Source organism: Psittacula echo (assembly GCF_963264785.1).
Source record: "Psittacula echo genome assembly, chromosome: 7".
NCBI classification, from domain to species: Eukaryota; Metazoa; Chordata; class Aves; order Psittaciformes; family Psittacidae; genus Psittacula; species Psittacula echo.
In genome coordinates this window covers 59,357,429-59,374,696 of record NC_137740.1, presented here as the reverse complement: position 1 = coordinate 59,374,696, position 17,268 = coordinate 59,357,429, and the positions used below count along the sequence as shown (strand labels likewise).

Sequence of the window (17,268 nt, the reverse complement as noted above, 5' to 3'; positions counted from 1 at the left end):
TGATGCTCCATTGCCTGTGGTTTCAGTTAGCCTTGTTGTGACCTGCTTGACGAAAAGAAAACCTCTGGCTCTAAATTTGGTGATAATCAAGTTAGCAGCTCCCTCCCCACCTTTGGTTAAGTCAAAGCACACTTAATATTGAAATTACTCAGAGAAATATATCTAACCAGTCCCTTCAATGCAAGACAGTCATACTGAATGCAATAGAACATGAAACCAGCTGCTTCCCAATCCCTGCCAAAAGCCACATGTCGCCTATCAAACCCATCCAGAGACTGACTGACATGTGTTCTTAAACAGAGCAGGGCACTTACAGGGCAAGAGCAGAGAGAGCAGAGGGAAGGTAAGCCCTGCAGTTTCACTCCCTGGTAGGGGTGGGTGTCTCCAGCCACACACGCACGCAAGTTTGTTTGGCAAAGAAAATATATGACTTGGCTTCACCAACACAAGAAGCTGTTGAAATCGTTTTGTCAGACAGAGCTGATAAGGATAATTACGCGGTGAGAGCTCAGTCATGCGGATCACAGTGACAGAGAGGGAGATCCTCTGGAAAACGATGGCAACACCACGGAACTCTAAGGCTATCTAAGCAGCCTCCAGACCCAGCTCTGGCTCCTCCCGGCTCCGGCCGCTGCCGCGGCCAACCGCTAGAGGGCGCCCATTTTTTTCCCTAAATCCCACTCGGGTCCTGGTTTTGCATGCACGTATTCTGCAGTCACCCACGGCAAAACCACCCCGAAGTGCCCAATATCGACATTTCCCTGTATATTTTGAGTTAAACCGAAATGGAGACACACAGTTCAGGCACGGCTTCCTCTAACCTTCGCATCAATCTACTTGTCATATGGCACAGCTACAGGTTGGGCAGAGAAGTGACCCAGAGCAGCTCTGCAGAGAAGGACTTGGGGTTGCTGGTCGATGAGAAACTGAAAATGAGCTGGCTGCAGTGTGCGCTCGCAGCCCAGAAACCAACAGTGTCCCCGGCTGCATCAAAAGGAGTTGACCAGCAGGATCCTGCCCCTCCGCTCTGCTCTTGTGAAACCCCCCTTGCTGTGCAGTTCTGGTGTCCTCAACATAGGCAGGACATGGAGCTGTTGGAACAAGTCTCTAACGTGTACACTTGACAGCGCTCTCATCACAAACCCCAATTATGCAGCCTAAAAGGACCAAAAGATTAAAAAGATTGTTTGGACTTATTTCAGCTAAGGAACAAGGGAAGCATGCGCAGCAACATGGCCTGGCAAAGTCCACTGGCTTCTTTCTGTGCCCTCCTCTTCTTTCACTGTGATACACCCATGGCCCATGTCAATAAGCTCAACCTCACAGAGAGCCAAGTCTAGGAAGGATTAATCTTGGGAATAAGCAAAACAAAGCAAAAGCCTAGCCCAAACAGTGAGCAAGAGCCAAGCACATCCACATCAAATCACAACAAGTCTCCTCCAGTACTGGAGATACCTATCTTTGCTTGAGACAATGGGGAGCAATCACCCATCCAACATCAGTAATCCTAAACCATTCCATCAAGTCAGCAGGGAAAGCTGGATATCCTCCCCAAAGCACACTATTTTCTTCCACAGGTTCTCTTCCTTCCACCACAAACCACACTGTGAGCCCAAAAAGACCAGCCCTTATCACAGGCACTAAGTACACTTAGATCAAGACACCCGTCTTCCTCAACCACCAGTTTAGGGGACCCATGGTGGGGGTGACGGTATCTGGACAGCAAGAGTAAGAAAGCAGGAACTTGCTGCATCCCGAAGACTTGAAAGGAAATGGAACTAGAAGTTTTCAAACTGCTTTCCCATCTTTTGTAGCAATCACAGAAAGGGATTGCAGGCCGGTGAGCAGGAACAGTCTCCAACAGAGAGGGAAACTTTGCTCAAGTATGTCTTATAGAAGCAAGTGTCATAACTTTCCCAAAACCAAGGAGTAGCGAATGGTTCCCCCACTGTTAGAAACTTCCTTTCAGGCAGATCGCCACCTGAGACACCGAGCGCACGTCTGTCCGTTAGGATTACTAACACGAGCAGACGCTCCTTTCATGTTTGGAAGTTTTGCCACTGACTTCAAAGTAGGGAGATATAACACCTTGTGTATTCCCTAAACACCCTTAATAACAGCACCTGACACATTTAAAGTGCTTAGACATGTTAAAGGCATTGTACACTATAAGCAAAAAACCAGGAAACCCTGTCTAGGTGGTTCATGAGAAATTTGGTGAGCCAAGAGTCTCTCCCTGAATCAGATGCTTATCTATTAGGCAGCTAATAACTGTGTGACTGCTCCTTGAACTGATCTGTACAGTCATAAGCAGGGACTACCTTCTGGTGAGCTGTGGAGGCTTTGTATTACTCATAATCCTCTTAAATCATAACAAAGCATACAGATTAGAAGGTGTAAAGCGTGCAATAACTGTTCTAAAACCAACATAAACACAGCCATCTCAGCCTGAGTCAGAGCCTGCATCATGGGAGCTTACTGAACTCCTTTTGAAGTCATGTTCTGAGGGTGCAAGTGTGGTTTCACTCCCGGTGCTGGCCTGGTGTGACAGCAACATACACCAAGCAGTGCCTGAAGCCACCTCAAAGGAGACAGAAGCAAGGTCAGCCCAGCATGGCAGCACTGCTACAGGGACAAGGCAGTGGGCTGAGAAATGAGTGTTCCCTTTTGCTTCAGGGCAAGCAATGGAAAGAGAAGAAACAGCAAGATCCCCTTGAAGAGGGATAAAGTGAAGGGCTTTTGCCTCTGGAGGGCTCAGAAATAAGACAAAAATGTGGTTCTCCGGGTAGCTCTGGTGAAGGGCACCATGAGGAAACTGCAGCACAGGTCCAACTGGAGCCACGGCATCTTCATCAGTGTTTCTCACCTTAGCCAAAAGTTGTTGTATGTTGATGTGTGTGCATTCCCACATGTCAATCAGGGGCAGCCTGACAAGGCTCCACACAGATTATGACCCCCATGGTCAGCAAGCTGAACTACTGCTGTTGAGACTTAAGTGATGACTGAGCACTTAGAATAATGTGGAATCATAAACTGCACCTCCTACATGTAGGGATACTCAAGAGTCTTCCTTTTTAGAGACAACAAAACTGGCATCGACTTCTGCACTAACATGCACAACTGCCAAAAAGCATACAGGATATACAACACTTTTATGGACATTTCTAAGGTTAGTATTAATGTACATCAATGTTTTAACCATACAGTAAGTACAACAGCAGGAGGAAAGCACATTCCTAAGTATCTCTCAGTCAGGAGGTATGCATGATAATTACCAATGAAAGTCATTAAGTCCGCTAGCTTAAATACCGGGTTTTAAATACCAGGCTAATTGTATCAGCAGCAGCAGGTTTATGGGTGGAACCTTCTTCTCTCAAGCACTCCTTCATATTAGTTTCCATGCCGTATTCCTCAAGGTTTTATAGCATTTATCTCTAGTTTCCCTGCTTAAAGTAACAACCGGAGATGCCCAGTTTGATACTAAAGTTTTAACTACTGTTGCTCAAGACTTGTCAGCGTACACACTCGTAGCAACAAATAGTAAGAAACAAAACTCCTGCTTCCCGGAAACCTGTGTGTCCTCTGCCACTTCTTGAGCATGAGTGGTTTGCAAGCACAAGATGTTTTACTCACTGCCAACCTGGGCCACGTAACGCTCTTACCCGCCGTCCCCAAGGTCTGCCCATGTAGTACTATCCCCACATGCAATGTTGTAGCCATCTCTATGAGTTTTTGTAAACATCCAGTCCTCCAAGAACTTTCCACTTGAAACACGGCTCTAATGTATTCACATTTGTCATAATTAGATGCAAATGTATAAAAAGCCACTTTTCTGCTCAGCTGAATTACTATTCTATTAATAGTGATGCTCAAACAATTTCGAAATTCCCCACTGTTTAACCTCAAGACTGCTCAGCTCATTTGGGAAACTTACTCTTTGTTGCAACTTGACAAAGAAAGTCTTAATCTATCCACATGTATGAGACATGCACATGGTTCAGCCTATGGGGCAGATAATGACTCGGTTTCCCTGGAAAACTACACAATGAAATATTCAACATAAGGCATTCTGTAGCTTCGATGGGAACTACAAACTGTAGTTTCCCTGGGATGCCCCCGTAGGTTGGCTCTGGCACACACGCCTGCACGTTTTATGCTTTGTCTAAAGGAGGAAGCTCCCACAAGTGAGGGGAAAGCTTTCAGGTATGGGTCATGAGTTGGTGTATCAAAACTTACATGAGAATCTATAAATCCAAACCAAAACCCCCAAATACCTCAGCATATTCCCCTCAAGCTTTCAGGGAAAAAAAAAAAAAAGGAAAAAACCCAACCCACCTAACATAAACCAGACCTTGAATATTTTTTGGTATTTCAGTGGTTTTCTGCAAAGAGGAGGAAATCAACCAAGATTTGTCCAAATCCAGAATAAAAGCAAGCGGACACACTCCGATGTAGGTTGCTGAGGTTTCCTCTACACTCTACGTGCTCGACACAGGGTCATTTTACTCCTGCTTCGTTTTAACAAGTGACAAATGCCATTTATAGGTCCGTTTCCCATCCAAAAGACGACAAAATCAATTCTTCTTCCTCATAACCTTGTGGCATTTTCCAGTTCCAACACCAAAACCCACTGCAGACTGATTATCCTGATTGCTGAAGCAACCCCTGAAGCCATTTCAATTGTACCCAAAACACTAAAAACGAGACAATGCAATAAAAGAAAGGACACTTGGACAGGCACACACCCTGCACGCCTCCCCCGCCCCAGCTTCCTTCGCACAGCCACCGCTGCAGAGAGCCCGCTTCAACCCGAGCAGTGGCTACAGGGGGTGCCCGGCCCTCGGGGTAACCCGTCCGGTCCGACTCCACGCCGCCGCGCCCCGACACAAACTCCAGCGGCCAGAGCGATCGGCCCCGGCCGGAACCCCCTCGCCCTCGGCCACCGCGCTCCGCGGGACTCACCGGAGATCTCGGCCAGGGGCACGCCGCTGAGGCTGAAGCCCTTGGCCCCATACAGCTGCCGGACTTCGGCGCAGCTCCTAGCCTTGCCGCCGCTGTCACCGCGAGCCGGGGCGGAGGCGACACACAGCAGCCAAAATCCCCACGGGAAGAAACGCATCCTTCTCCGCTGGCCCCGCCACCTGCCGTGCGAAGGGCAAAGCCAAGGTCCCGCAGCGGGGAGGCGGCAGGGGTCCCTCTGCGGCGGCGGTGCCGGGTCCGGGGCGCGGCCCCCTCCTTCCCTCCGTCCGTCCCTCCCCGGGCAGCCCCGGCGGGACGGCGCGCAGCGGGGCTGGGGAGCCGCGGCTCTCGGGCGCTGCCGCGCCGAAGGCTTCGGCGAGTTCAATCCGGACGCCGCCGCGGCGTCGGCGGAGAGGGGCAGAGATCCAAGTTTGGCTGGGCCGGGCCGCTTTAGAGCCCCGGAGCGTGACCGTGGCAGAGGGGCTTTTGTTCTTAGCGCGGCTGCATCCCCGGGCAGTCCCACCGCGATGCTGCCGGCTGCGGCGCGGCAGGGCCGGGCGGAGTGGGGCGAGGCGCGGGGCGGGCCGCGGGGCTGCTCCCTCGGCACGGCACGGCACGGCACGGCGCGGGGCTGGGCTCGGCGGGTCGGTCCGTGCGTGCGGCGGCACCGCTCCACCTGCGCGCCGAGCCGGGCGGCGGGGGAGCTCCGGAGCGAGGCCGGGCTTCCCCCGCCGGACGTGGCATCACGCCGTCCCGCGCCAATCCCGCGCAGGGCGCAGCCCCCCGCCCCGCCCCGCGCCCCCGCCGCCGAGCCGGCACGGCCCGGAGGAGCGCGGCTCAGCCCCGGGTCCCGGCCGCCGAAAGCCAGACCCCGCCCGGGAAGGTTCCCACCGGCCGTGGAACACCGGTGAATGGGGTACGCGGGCGGTCGCACGCCGCCCTTGGGAAAAAGGGGCGTTAAAGCCATCTTTGTCTGCGTCGTGGTCCAGGTGCTGCACCTGAAGACCCCGAGTGCCCCCAGATTTAGTGGGGAAACAGCCACATAGAAGACTTAAGTTATACAGCACTTAGCCAAAACGGTGAGTAGAAAGCATCGTAACCGGGAGCCTGGGAATTCCAGCAAGGTTCGAATGGGGGGAAGGGTTAAAACTGGCCCTTTTTAGGAGTAGACAGTGGAAGAGAGGCAATTTTCAACAACAGATTCTCAGCTTTGGAATCTAGGTCCTACACGAGCCTGCCAGCTCCTGAACCTGGTGCTCTGCAGCTCTGCCAGCTGTGTTTTAAACTGCTTCCCACAGAACTGAGGCATCTCTGATCACCTCTGTCGAGGTAATGCCCATGTGTTTCTCCCCCCTGATAAGCACCAAGGCTTTTGGCCAGAATCATAGAATCGCAGACTTTAAAGTTCATCCAGTTCCAGCCCCCTGTCATAGGCAGGGGCACTTTCCACTAGATCAGATTGCTCCAAGCCCTGTCCAGCCTAGCCTTGAACACTGCCAGGGATGGGGCAGCCACAGCTTCTCTGGGCAATGAACATCAAACAAATCTAATGTGTTTCAGGACAGACGGAGGAGACAAAGATCACTCCTCTGAATCTTCAGCTGAGAGGGAGCAGTTGTTTTCTATGGAAAAAGGAGAGGGAATGTTCCTGTGCTTCAGCTGAAGTACTTAATGTGAGTTTACACCTTACCAGAGACCAGCCACCCCACACAGAAACACATCCCCCCAAAAAAAACCCCACCAAAATTCATCAGAGTTTAGCTTTTGGATTAGTCACTCAGACATGCAGAAATACATGGGAAATTTGGGTGTTTCATCTTGCTGCTTGGGAACCCCTTGTTGTCCTGAGGAACGAGTAATGGACAAGTAAATGACACAAAGTAAGAGCCCCAGGGGGAGAAGGATGGCAGTAGAGAGAAGTTGTTGCTTCCCTATGATGTCGCCTAATGATTTCCTATTACATCTTCCTACTTAAATTCATCTACAAGATACAGCAAAGCAAATTTATATCTAACTGCAAAGCCAGGGAGAAGTTGGTCATGAGGATCACTACTAAGGTGACCAATACATCATTACCACCAAAAATTAAACACTCCAAGTCAGATACACCCCATACACCCCAAATCTTGATTCTTTAACAGGTCTCTTTTGGTCTCTTGCTGCATCTCTCGGTCATGCCCATTTTAGAAACCCAAAGCTTACAGAGTCCCAAAAACTTGGTACACCTCAGCTTGGAGTTGGCCTTATGGAGCATGGAAATAGGTCTTGTCCCTGGAAATACGTAAGGAAAAAATCTGCCATGGATGATGGAAAGTCTGACCTACCCCATTTTAAATGGGATCTCTTTTGTAAATGCAAGAGTACCATACACATAACAGGTCACCAGGTATGTTAATGTGGTACAAGGTTATTTAAGCTCTTACTTCTGGGTATTTATCTTAATTTTATAGCCATAAATATAAACGGCTATATATTTTGCCCATCCCAGGCTTTGAACACATCTTTCAGACACTTATGTCAGAGATCTCATCTAATTAATTCAACTACAGTAACAGCAGAAAACGAGCACCAGAGAAATCCATACATATATTTCCAGGGCTACAGGAACATCAGGATCTTGGTTCCTCCTCCTGGAAAACCAAAGAGGGAAAATCAGATACTCACAGACACACCATTAATAACGCTCTCACTTGGGCCTGTTGAAGGGAATGAACTGCAGAGGAATGCAAACTCCAAAGAGACAAAGTACTTGATAGAGAAGAAAGGCAGAGTCATAAACTTCTTATCTGGTCTGGCTGCTATAGAATGACATGGGGGGACCAAAGAATGACAGGGGACCAAAGCAGTACCTAATTTTTCCCTTTCCTTGTCCAAGCCTGAGGTTGGATCCATGCTGCCATTGTATATTGAGAGCTTGCTTGCAGCTCTGCCTGAAGCGACCTTGGAGAAGCTCTCTGTGAGCCACAGCTACACCTCAAGGTTGCAGCATGAAGCCCTCTGCAATCATACAGAAATAACTGATGTCAGGAAAAGAACTGGAACAGAAACCCTTCGGTTTTGGCTTTGGAACCAACCTCTGAGCTACAGATCATTTCACAGACCCAAGTATTACCCTTCTTCCTATACATCTCACTTCCCCAAGCTGGGGGACAACAGCGCCTGCAGGAGGGACTGAACTCATGTCGCTCCTGATAAAATCCTGAGGGAATGCAGCATGCACTCTCTGCTATTCCCATGGTGAAACACCAAGGTACCCACTGCCAAAACACAGCACACTGCTAGTTCCCAAGCCCAGTGCAGGAGCTGGAACTGAAGTCCAGGCTCTGCCATAAACCTCTATGATAAAGTAACCATCATCAAGTCACTCACTTCCTAAAGAGGGATAAGAATTGCTTCTTACCTGACCACCTGCCTGTGAGATGCTCACATACTATCACAAATAGAAGCTTATAAGTAGGCAGATTAAAAATAAACCCGAGCTGATACAAGGTCTTCAACAGAGAAACTACATCTGCAAGTCTAGACAGGATCCAACCCTGAGCAAGCCAATCTTCAATTAAAAGGCATATCTATTTGTTTCTATGGACATGCAGGATTGAGGTAGGTACACTCTAAGCAAATTGAAATAAACATCTTTAAAGCACCATGATGAAAATGTATTTTTGGCATCTGTGTTCTGTGTGTATTTGAGGACCAAATTCACTTCCTGAACATTCTTCGTTAAAAGAATGGAGCATTGCAAAAAGCGAGCAAAAGATTGTCCAACAATGGGCAGAAAGAGCTAGAACTAGGGAAGATAAGGAAAAGCACAGCAAAACACAAAGATGAGTAGTTAAAATGCAGAGGAGGAAAAAAGCACACAGCCAGCCAACAAGATAGAGGAAGACAAGAAATCCATCCTGCTGTGGGGATCACCTCTTGACAATGCAACAGAAAGTGCTGCCCACTGAAAAGCTGATCCAAGCACTACGAAGAAGAATGATGAAGAGGAGCCAAATAATCTGGGGAACGCTACCCTTTAATAAAGAAGTGAAGAGAGGCTTTGTGCAACCTCAACTGTTGTTTCATTTCTTCAGCACTTCCCAAAAGTTTCACAAGGCAGTGGACATAACTCTTTTTTCTTTTCTATATGGATGCAAATCAAGAATCGTACAGCAGCAATGCGATTACACCCACCAGAACTCCAGCTGGTTCCAAAATGGACCTATGCTGAGCTGCAGCAAGCTGGATTCTGAACAGCAAAACCAGATAAGCATATTAAATTGCATTGTATCTTTGATGCCACATAAAAGTATAGGGTGTTCCTACTTGGATTCACCGGTGTTTCCACCTTTTTCACTATTGTGTCAAGTACAGAGCTCATACAGAATGGGGAGTGGGGAGGGAAAAGAGATGGGCAAGGCCTATGTGGACTACGACTTCCTCTCAGCAATGTTGTATAAAGAAACCCCCAGCACCTTTCCCTTAGCCAGTCTTATGCTGCTTCTGATTCTGTGGAAAGATCAGAAAATCTGGCACCTTTAGATGAAAAATGTTCATCAAATTAGGAGTATCTCAGTACCTTTTCCACCCATTTCCTTTAATCTATGATTTACCTGTCTTCTACAGGATCCATGAAAGCTCTCCCTGTGGTCCCTGCCCTGCCCCCAGCACTGGCTGGTGTTCAGCAGAAGCTGGACATGTGTGTTTTGTTGAATCAAATCTAATTAAGCTACTCGGAGGATTTACTAGATTACACCTTGCTATCTACAGCTGCTTACTTCTTCACTGGCTCTTCGTTCAGTAGAATTCCAGCAGCTGTTCCACCCCTCTGCACACATTGCCCCATGACCCTCTTCTGACATGTGCAGGAAGTGCCTGTCAGGTTGTTTTGGTCACCGAAAACATCAGATGAGTCGCTTTGAATTGCTGGGACATCTATGTACAGCTAACAGACCCAGCTCAATCACGGTGGACTCCGTAAGAAGCCATTTGCCTTACAGAAATGCCAAGACTTGTTGGTATTTGTGTGTCCAGATTAATTAAGAGTATTGCTCAATAGATGTACAGAGTTGGGGATCCTGGACAGGGTGCCCAGAGAAGCTGTGGCTGCCCCATCCCTGGCAGTGCTCAAGGCCAGGTTGGACGGAGCTTGGAGCAACCTGCTCTAGTGGAAGGTGTTGGAAGGTGTCCCTGCCTGTGGCAGGGGGTTGGGACTGGATGAGTTTTAAGGTCTCTTCCAACCCATGATTTGATGATCCTTCCCAGGTCTTGAGGGAGCCAGTTTCAGGCTCCAGAGGAATGATGAACACAGTTCTGGCTGCTGAGGAGAAGAGGAAGGGAGACTGCACTGAGACCAAGTGTAGCAGTGTACACCAAGGCTTGGCCAGTCTGATGCTTGATACTTTGGTGGAACAAACTCTTTAAATGCAAAGCTTAATTCCCCCCATCTGTTGCTAGTACTCTGCAGAGGAAGATTATGAACAGCTAAATAATTTCAGGCAGAGAATCTGGCAGGTAATTGCCACTCTGTGCTATGTTTTGAATTGAACAACCCAATGTTATACCAGCGACTTAAAGGAATGTACTGCTTTAATGACCTCTTACAAATGATGCCACCCTGCAGGACTGAACTTGTATTATATACGTGAGTCAGAGATTTCCCAGTAGAAAGAAGTCTTAAAGGCCAAAAAAATTAAATAAATGCCATAAACTCATTAAAAACGGCTGCTAATTGAGTCTGCCCCAGGAAGTACATTTCATCCTCTCTGTCCACTGCTTTCAATAAAGCTTTTCCCACTCCCAGCTCCCCAAAACATAGCCAACAATGAACAAAGAACATGGAGATGACAATGAATCTGATATATGTTGATAAGCAGAGCTTAGCTCAATAGCATGAAATGGCTTAAAATTGGCCCCCAAATGGTTAGAAATGTGTCATTCCAGCATGCCACTGCAGAGATAATGTAGATTTCTCCCACTTCCACATTGCTATCGATGACTTTCTCTTGTTATTCAAGAGGTTACATCCAGAGCTGACTGGTTTTGAAAGGGATTTTTCAAGTAAAAAAGTCTCTGGACACTGATGTAAGAAAACTGCTAGTAGGAGCATACTCTGTTCCTATGAATACTAGCTCATCAGTACGTTCCTGAGCAGTGGTTCGAGGCACATGGAAGTGGGACAGACATCCCAGGTTTCTGTGAGAAACAAAAGTTACAGCCATGAAGGAAGAAATGTGTGGAGTGGCAATACGGGCATCTGGCAATGCTAATGGAACTTCTCAGCTGACACTTTATCCTCAGCTGTTGCTACAATAAACACTACAGACTAAAGCACTTAGATGAATTAATACAATTATCTTGCGTTCTGCTCAAGTGCTTCTTTTTCCCCTCACATCTGGTTAGGTACAACATAACCTGGTTTTCTAGAGAAAGTGACTACAAGGAAACACTGACAAGGTTGTACTGCAAAGCACCGGACACCTCTGGTTGTGAGGAGAGGCTCTCACCCTCCAGGCTCTGCGGTGTGACAGACACCCAGTGCTGAGCGGTGTCAGGCAGAGGTGCAGGCAAAGCAGGGTTAGACCAGCTTGCTGGCAGGGCCGCTAACATGGATGTCAAGCAGCCTTTCACATGCAGGGGTCAAAACCTGACTTGGAGTTTGGGAACGTATCCTTCCTGTGCCTTTTTCTCTGCAGTCTTGGTATGGTAATTACTAGATGACACACAGTTTTCAGTGTGTGCCAGCTTCACTTCTGAGGTAACTGTACACAAGTAGAGTTACAGCTGGAATGGATTTGGGCCAGAATATTATTAACTTAAGATCTGTGCATTATACAATACAGTGTATGAATGTGCTATGGCTACATAACTTTAAGGGTGCTCAAAGAGCAAGCTCTCAGAAGACAGTGTGATGCCAGTGAAGGAACACCCATTTATCCTGGCCGAGGATTAAACACCGTTACAATCCAACATCCTCATGCGCCACTACAGGCCCTTGGGCTACTGGTTCTTGGGTCAGGACCACATAAACATCCAGCGTTGGATTTTTCAAGACACCAGACAACGCAAACCCATCTTCTTAAGATTAAAAATAGAGCTCTTAATCGGATTTCCTTAACCTGCTACAAACCAGAGAGCACGAATACAAGGAGATGCAGAGCCACTGGGTGTTAGAAATGATAGAACTCACCAGTTCTTTCTGAAAGGGTTTTCTGTTGGTTGGTTTTTACAGTGCTACTTTTGAACACAACCTTGAAAATAAATTGTTTGCAATAACTGTGTTTTTTACATCACACCTATAGTTTTGCCTTAGGCAGGACTTTTCTTCTGCAGCTAAAGGAGCAAAGCTTAGTTCCTTTGCCTCTATTGTAGCAGATGCCAGGGACATTGCTTTTTAAAGCATTTTAAATAGAAGTTGGTGGACTGGGGGACCCTGGATCACACTTTCAAACCTTCCTTGCTGCCTTACAAAAGCGAGGCAGTTAGATGCAATGACTCACTCACACTGACATTTTTGGGGAGAGAATGATGCCTTTTATAACAACATTGATATTCCTCCATTGATGTCTCAACACGGGCTAATTTAGAAAAGAAACATGTAGTGCAAGGTTGAGAGGTCACAGGCCAGCCAAAGAACTCATGAGATCATGGGCCCATGAAAGAGGCTCCGGCTTTAAAATCAAATAGCCTTTTTTTCTTTCTGTTTCTTTTTTTAAGGAGCAGGCAAACTTTTCTGAAGCGCCTGGAATTTAATATGAGCTCTCCTTTCACATACTGTGCAAATAAAAACTACACTGCAGAACGACTGGGGGGGGGTTCAGGAGAGTTTCTCTCCAGAGGTCACTTTAATGTATATTGAGTAGAGAAAGAGAGGGAGAAGGAAGGACACACACCTACTTTCAGAAAACTGCCAGACCTCTCTTCCATCTCTGATGTTGTCATTGCCAAGCCAACACCCTTCTCAGATTATTCTCCCCACAGCCTGCAATGCCTCTGCAGTCTAGTGAGTGTGAAATTACATTATCAGCTGTTGGATTATTTGTGGCTGTTGTGTTCTGCTCTATCCATACTAGTCTTTTCCCAGTCTCCTGATTTTTCCCTGCCAGACCTAAAGGAAAAAGATTTGGGAAAAACGAAGCTTACAATATAAGAAATCTACTTCCACGGTGTTCTCCAGCCTGATGTTTGCACCCTTAAATGATTTGAAAACAGATTTGGGTTTCAGACTAAAATCAGGGCCAGATTTTCTGGCTTTGAGTTCTTTCAATGACAGCTCATCCACAAATTATTCTTCATTTTCCCCAAGAAGGGACTGTATGAGTTTCTTCCTAATATTAGGTGTATATAAAACTAATTATGGACTGACAGAGACTATCTTTCTGACTCCAAATGAAACAGAACACCCTTTCCTTTATAAAGCAGCCTCAAAACGTTGATGTTGGATTTAGAAATGGATTTGCAAAACCAAGAGGCCTAATGTGCCGTGTTCCCTCCTCCCTTCAGTGCAGCATCAGCTAACAAATACTATTTGTTGATGCAATATATATAAACCGTATATCTTTGGTATGAGAATTTGTTATTAAATGAAAGCAATTAGGCACAGAGTTTCCTAATGGAATATGCAATTGATAAGAGAAGAATTTATTCGTCATAAATATGACTAAAGAAATTATGCCTTATGAATTTTCAAGTCATAGCTCATGTGTTCCGAATTTAAGAAAATAAAGATTAGCTCCTACAGTGAAGCCCTACTGTAGGCTTGCTGTCCTCCCAGATTTCCATAAGAAAATGCTTCCTCTCTGTGCTTTCTTGGCCCTTGGTTTTGTAACACTAACCAGGTTCATAAACTCTAAAGTAACCAAGTATAAGGAACCTGTTATGCTTACTGATTAGTGAGAAAGATTTACTTTTGGGACATATTCAAAACCACTAATAGAAACTGCATGCATTTGCTTAACCAAGTGAGGGCTTGTACTAGGTACCAGTGTATCCGTGCTTGGAAGGAGACTGATCCAGTGTTAGAGCCATCTGCAGTCTCAAACTGCCTGTCCTTCCTAACTCCAGCCTGGTGGAAACAGGAGACTATGCAGCATCCACCAGGAATATAATTCTAAAAGACTTCTATTTTCACTCCTATAGTCCTCCACTATGTGAATGAATATGCTGATGACCCTGCAGTGAGCCCCTAAGTCATCATACATGCTAAGGGCTTTGCAAGCAAGTCTGTGTCTCTATGTTACAAGCACCAGCCTGATAGCTCAAGTTCAATTACAAAAGCTAATATCAGAATCTAGAGCTGTTCACTTAACAGCCACTGTTGCTCCCATGTCCTCAAGGCACATAAAAGTTGACTCATCTACGACTGCCATTGGCTTGATGGGTCACAAGGTGAGGACACTGTGCAGTGTGTCCGCAATGGCCTTCCTGGGTATCAAAGCACAGCAGTATCTGAAATCCTTATAAATTACACCAGTATAGTACCTAGCCCTTCTTATGTTAGGCTTAGGCAATTTTCTCCCTCCTCCCATTGCTCATTTTCCTCAACTCACAAATGTTTGTTTCACACAAACAAGTAAAAGGAGCTGGCAAACACCCTGCCCATAACTCAATTTTAAGGGAGAAAAATACAATTTCCCCCAAATCTTTCTTTCCTAATGTTTTGTGAAATGAACTGTTGAAAACTATCTATTGAGAAAGAGCTGAAAACCTTTCCCTCCAAAAAGTAGCATAATAAATGTACTCTTCACTTTTCAAGACATGCAGCGTAGCCCACAAGACGAAGCCCTCTTTTTCTGCCTTTATGGGTTTTGATTAAGCATTCTGTCCAAATGGATTTGGCAGTTTTGATGGCATCCTCTTAAATGTTGATTTTGTATATGAAAAGCAGAACTGGAGATAGCCAAATGCAGACAAGAACTGCAAAATTATCTTTGTTAGCTCAGTAAGAATGGCTGGAATCTCTTTTCTCAAACTCCCCTTAATATCAGTGAGAATTTTACATAGCTATTAAGCACAAACAGCAGTGGAGAGATTCTGAGGTACAGACTGCTCAGAGGGTGTCAATGTGGAAGCACTGCCATATGTTCTTCCCTATACATCCACTTGTGACCATTACCAGAGACAGCCCTTTGGTCTAACCCATTCTCATGCACACTTTACAGTCTCCATTTACTAATCTGGTTATCTGAAACCCTTTCAAGTTACAGTTACATAAACAGCAGCATTAAGAACCCAGGTGACTCCCGGTGAGGCTCTGCATGCACTAGGGTGCATGCAGCATGCTGGTTTCCTGGGATCAAGCAGCCTAGCTCCAGGGAGCTGGGATGCATGGGTTGGCGATGCTGAGGACAGACTCCTATCTCTTTGTTTTGTCCTGCAGTGTGCAAGGAGCTACCCACAGATGTCTGGGCAGTCTCAGCTCCCATATGGTGTCCAGAGGAGAGAAGTGTGCTTATGTGATGTGATACTTAGGAATGCCTTTGGGATAGTAACAAGATACAGGAAAACCCTCTGAGGTATCTTAATGGCTTTGGCACAGTTCCCCTTCCCAAACTGATATTTGTTTTTATGACATACACATAATGATGCCAGCAAAGAACACAAGTTACAGATATCCATGGAAGTTCATAAGAACAGTTAACTCATTCATCATGATGGTACCCTTTAGCATGTCTGTGCAAACCCTCCAACATCACCATATTTTCCCTTTCTCTTCCTCCATTCCCCATCTATCTCCTTGCTTCCCCTGCCTGATAGGTTGCTGTTCACTTAGCTAGAGGATGCTGTTAGAATGCTCTTTCTCCTGTTTAGGCAGATTGCTTGGCTTTTCTAGTGCTCATCCTGATCCTGACAGTCCAGGGAACATGTGGCTTAGAAGAGGAACTGAACTTGTATCTTCCTAAGAGTAGTCACAAAACCTAAGCTGGATGAGCTTTTACTTGCCTTATTTTGTACTCACTCAGCAGTGACCCACAGCCATGAAGAGCTTTTGTCTATGTGCAATAATCAAGGAAGTCAGGAGCTCACCTCAGAACTTGCTATGCAGGCCTGCTTGTAGTCATAGCTCTGAGTCACTGCTTCATCAATTCATTTGACTGGTAGGGGTGGTAGAAGGTCTTAAGGGCCCTCCTGAGACTTACAATCCAAAGAAAATAAATCCAGATACAAAGGTGCCCTGTATCTTTCTAAGGCTTCTCTTAGTTGAGAACTAAGCTCATCTACTTTTAATTTAATATAATGAGAAAGTACAGACCTACCTTAGTAAGAACATGGTAAATATTAATTAAGTACTAGAAAGGAAAAAGAAAGACAATAGCTACCAAGGAGGATAAGTCCGAGAGTTTGGGGCTTAGGCTATATGAAGCTGAAAATAATGATAATAACCAGAGAACATGGAAATTAAGAGCAGTACTTGTTAATTAGAGAATACTGAAAGCAGCAGAATAATGAGACATGCCCACTTTTCACCTGCAACAATGGAGACAACTGTTTCTTAGGATTAAATCTCTGGTCCTAGTACATGGTCTTGTTAGAGAGGGGCACTAACATCATTATCACTCAGTTTACCACATGCAAGCACCAGATTGTGCCTTAATGTGCTGAGGGTTCTCCTCTAAACTGCGTGGTGGTGTTAAGCTGACCTCATGGAGCTGAACTACCCGTTTATAAGAAACTCTGTCATGGAAAAAGTCGGAATTCTGTCATTATTGTTCCTAGGCTGACAGAATTGCAGCGGGGACACCCAGCTGACTGACTGTATCTGTGGCTTCCTTTCCAGCCGGGCTTAAGCAGCTGACAGCAACTGAGGATCTGCATCCCGCTTCTGGTTTCAGGCAGGAACCGATTTCATTAGGAGGACAGGGACAAACAAACTATAAATAAAACTGCATAAGGGCTTTATGAATCAGTGTTTAAAAACTTAACTTTTCATCAGTCTGGCTGCTGCTTTGCTCTCTCTGATGCCACTTTATCTCAGCAGAGACACAGGCAGCCTGTATTCTTTTAACCTCAGCACGCTGCCACCGGTCTTTGATATAGCAGCTGTCTCATAGCTACCACTAGATTTCAATTAAACCAGGTTATATTTAGGGTGAAAATAGGGCTATTTTAAACTGCCATACCTGCCAACTTTTATTCACTCTCAGCAGTAGTTATTTTATTTGATGTTCCTGGTTTTAAGCTGTGCCATCCATAAAATTAAAAAGATAACAGAAATGGTGATGTATTTTGTATTCACATCACCAAAAACCTATCATTAAAAGCAGCACATGTCTACAGAAAAACACCCTTAAAGATGATAAATAATAAAATGCTCTCTATTTTTAGCCA

The 17,268-nt window shown here is 46.0% G+C and overlaps 1 protein-coding gene across 1 annotated transcript in view; it reads right to left on the bottom strand.

Annotated features, from left to right (window-relative positions):
• GPC1 (glypican 1) overlaps positions 1-5,119 on the bottom strand; it is a gene marked incomplete at its 5' end in the record, with an annotated part of 198,335 nt that extends 193,216 nt beyond the window's left edge. The window contains one exon of the mRNA XM_080623488.1: positions 4,963-5,119. Within this exon, the coding sequence (XP_080479614.1) occupies positions 4,963-5,119 (157 nt within the window). The remainder of the gene's footprint in view (positions 1-4,962) is intronic.
• Between the last annotated feature and the right edge of the window lie 12,149 nt (positions 5,120-17,268).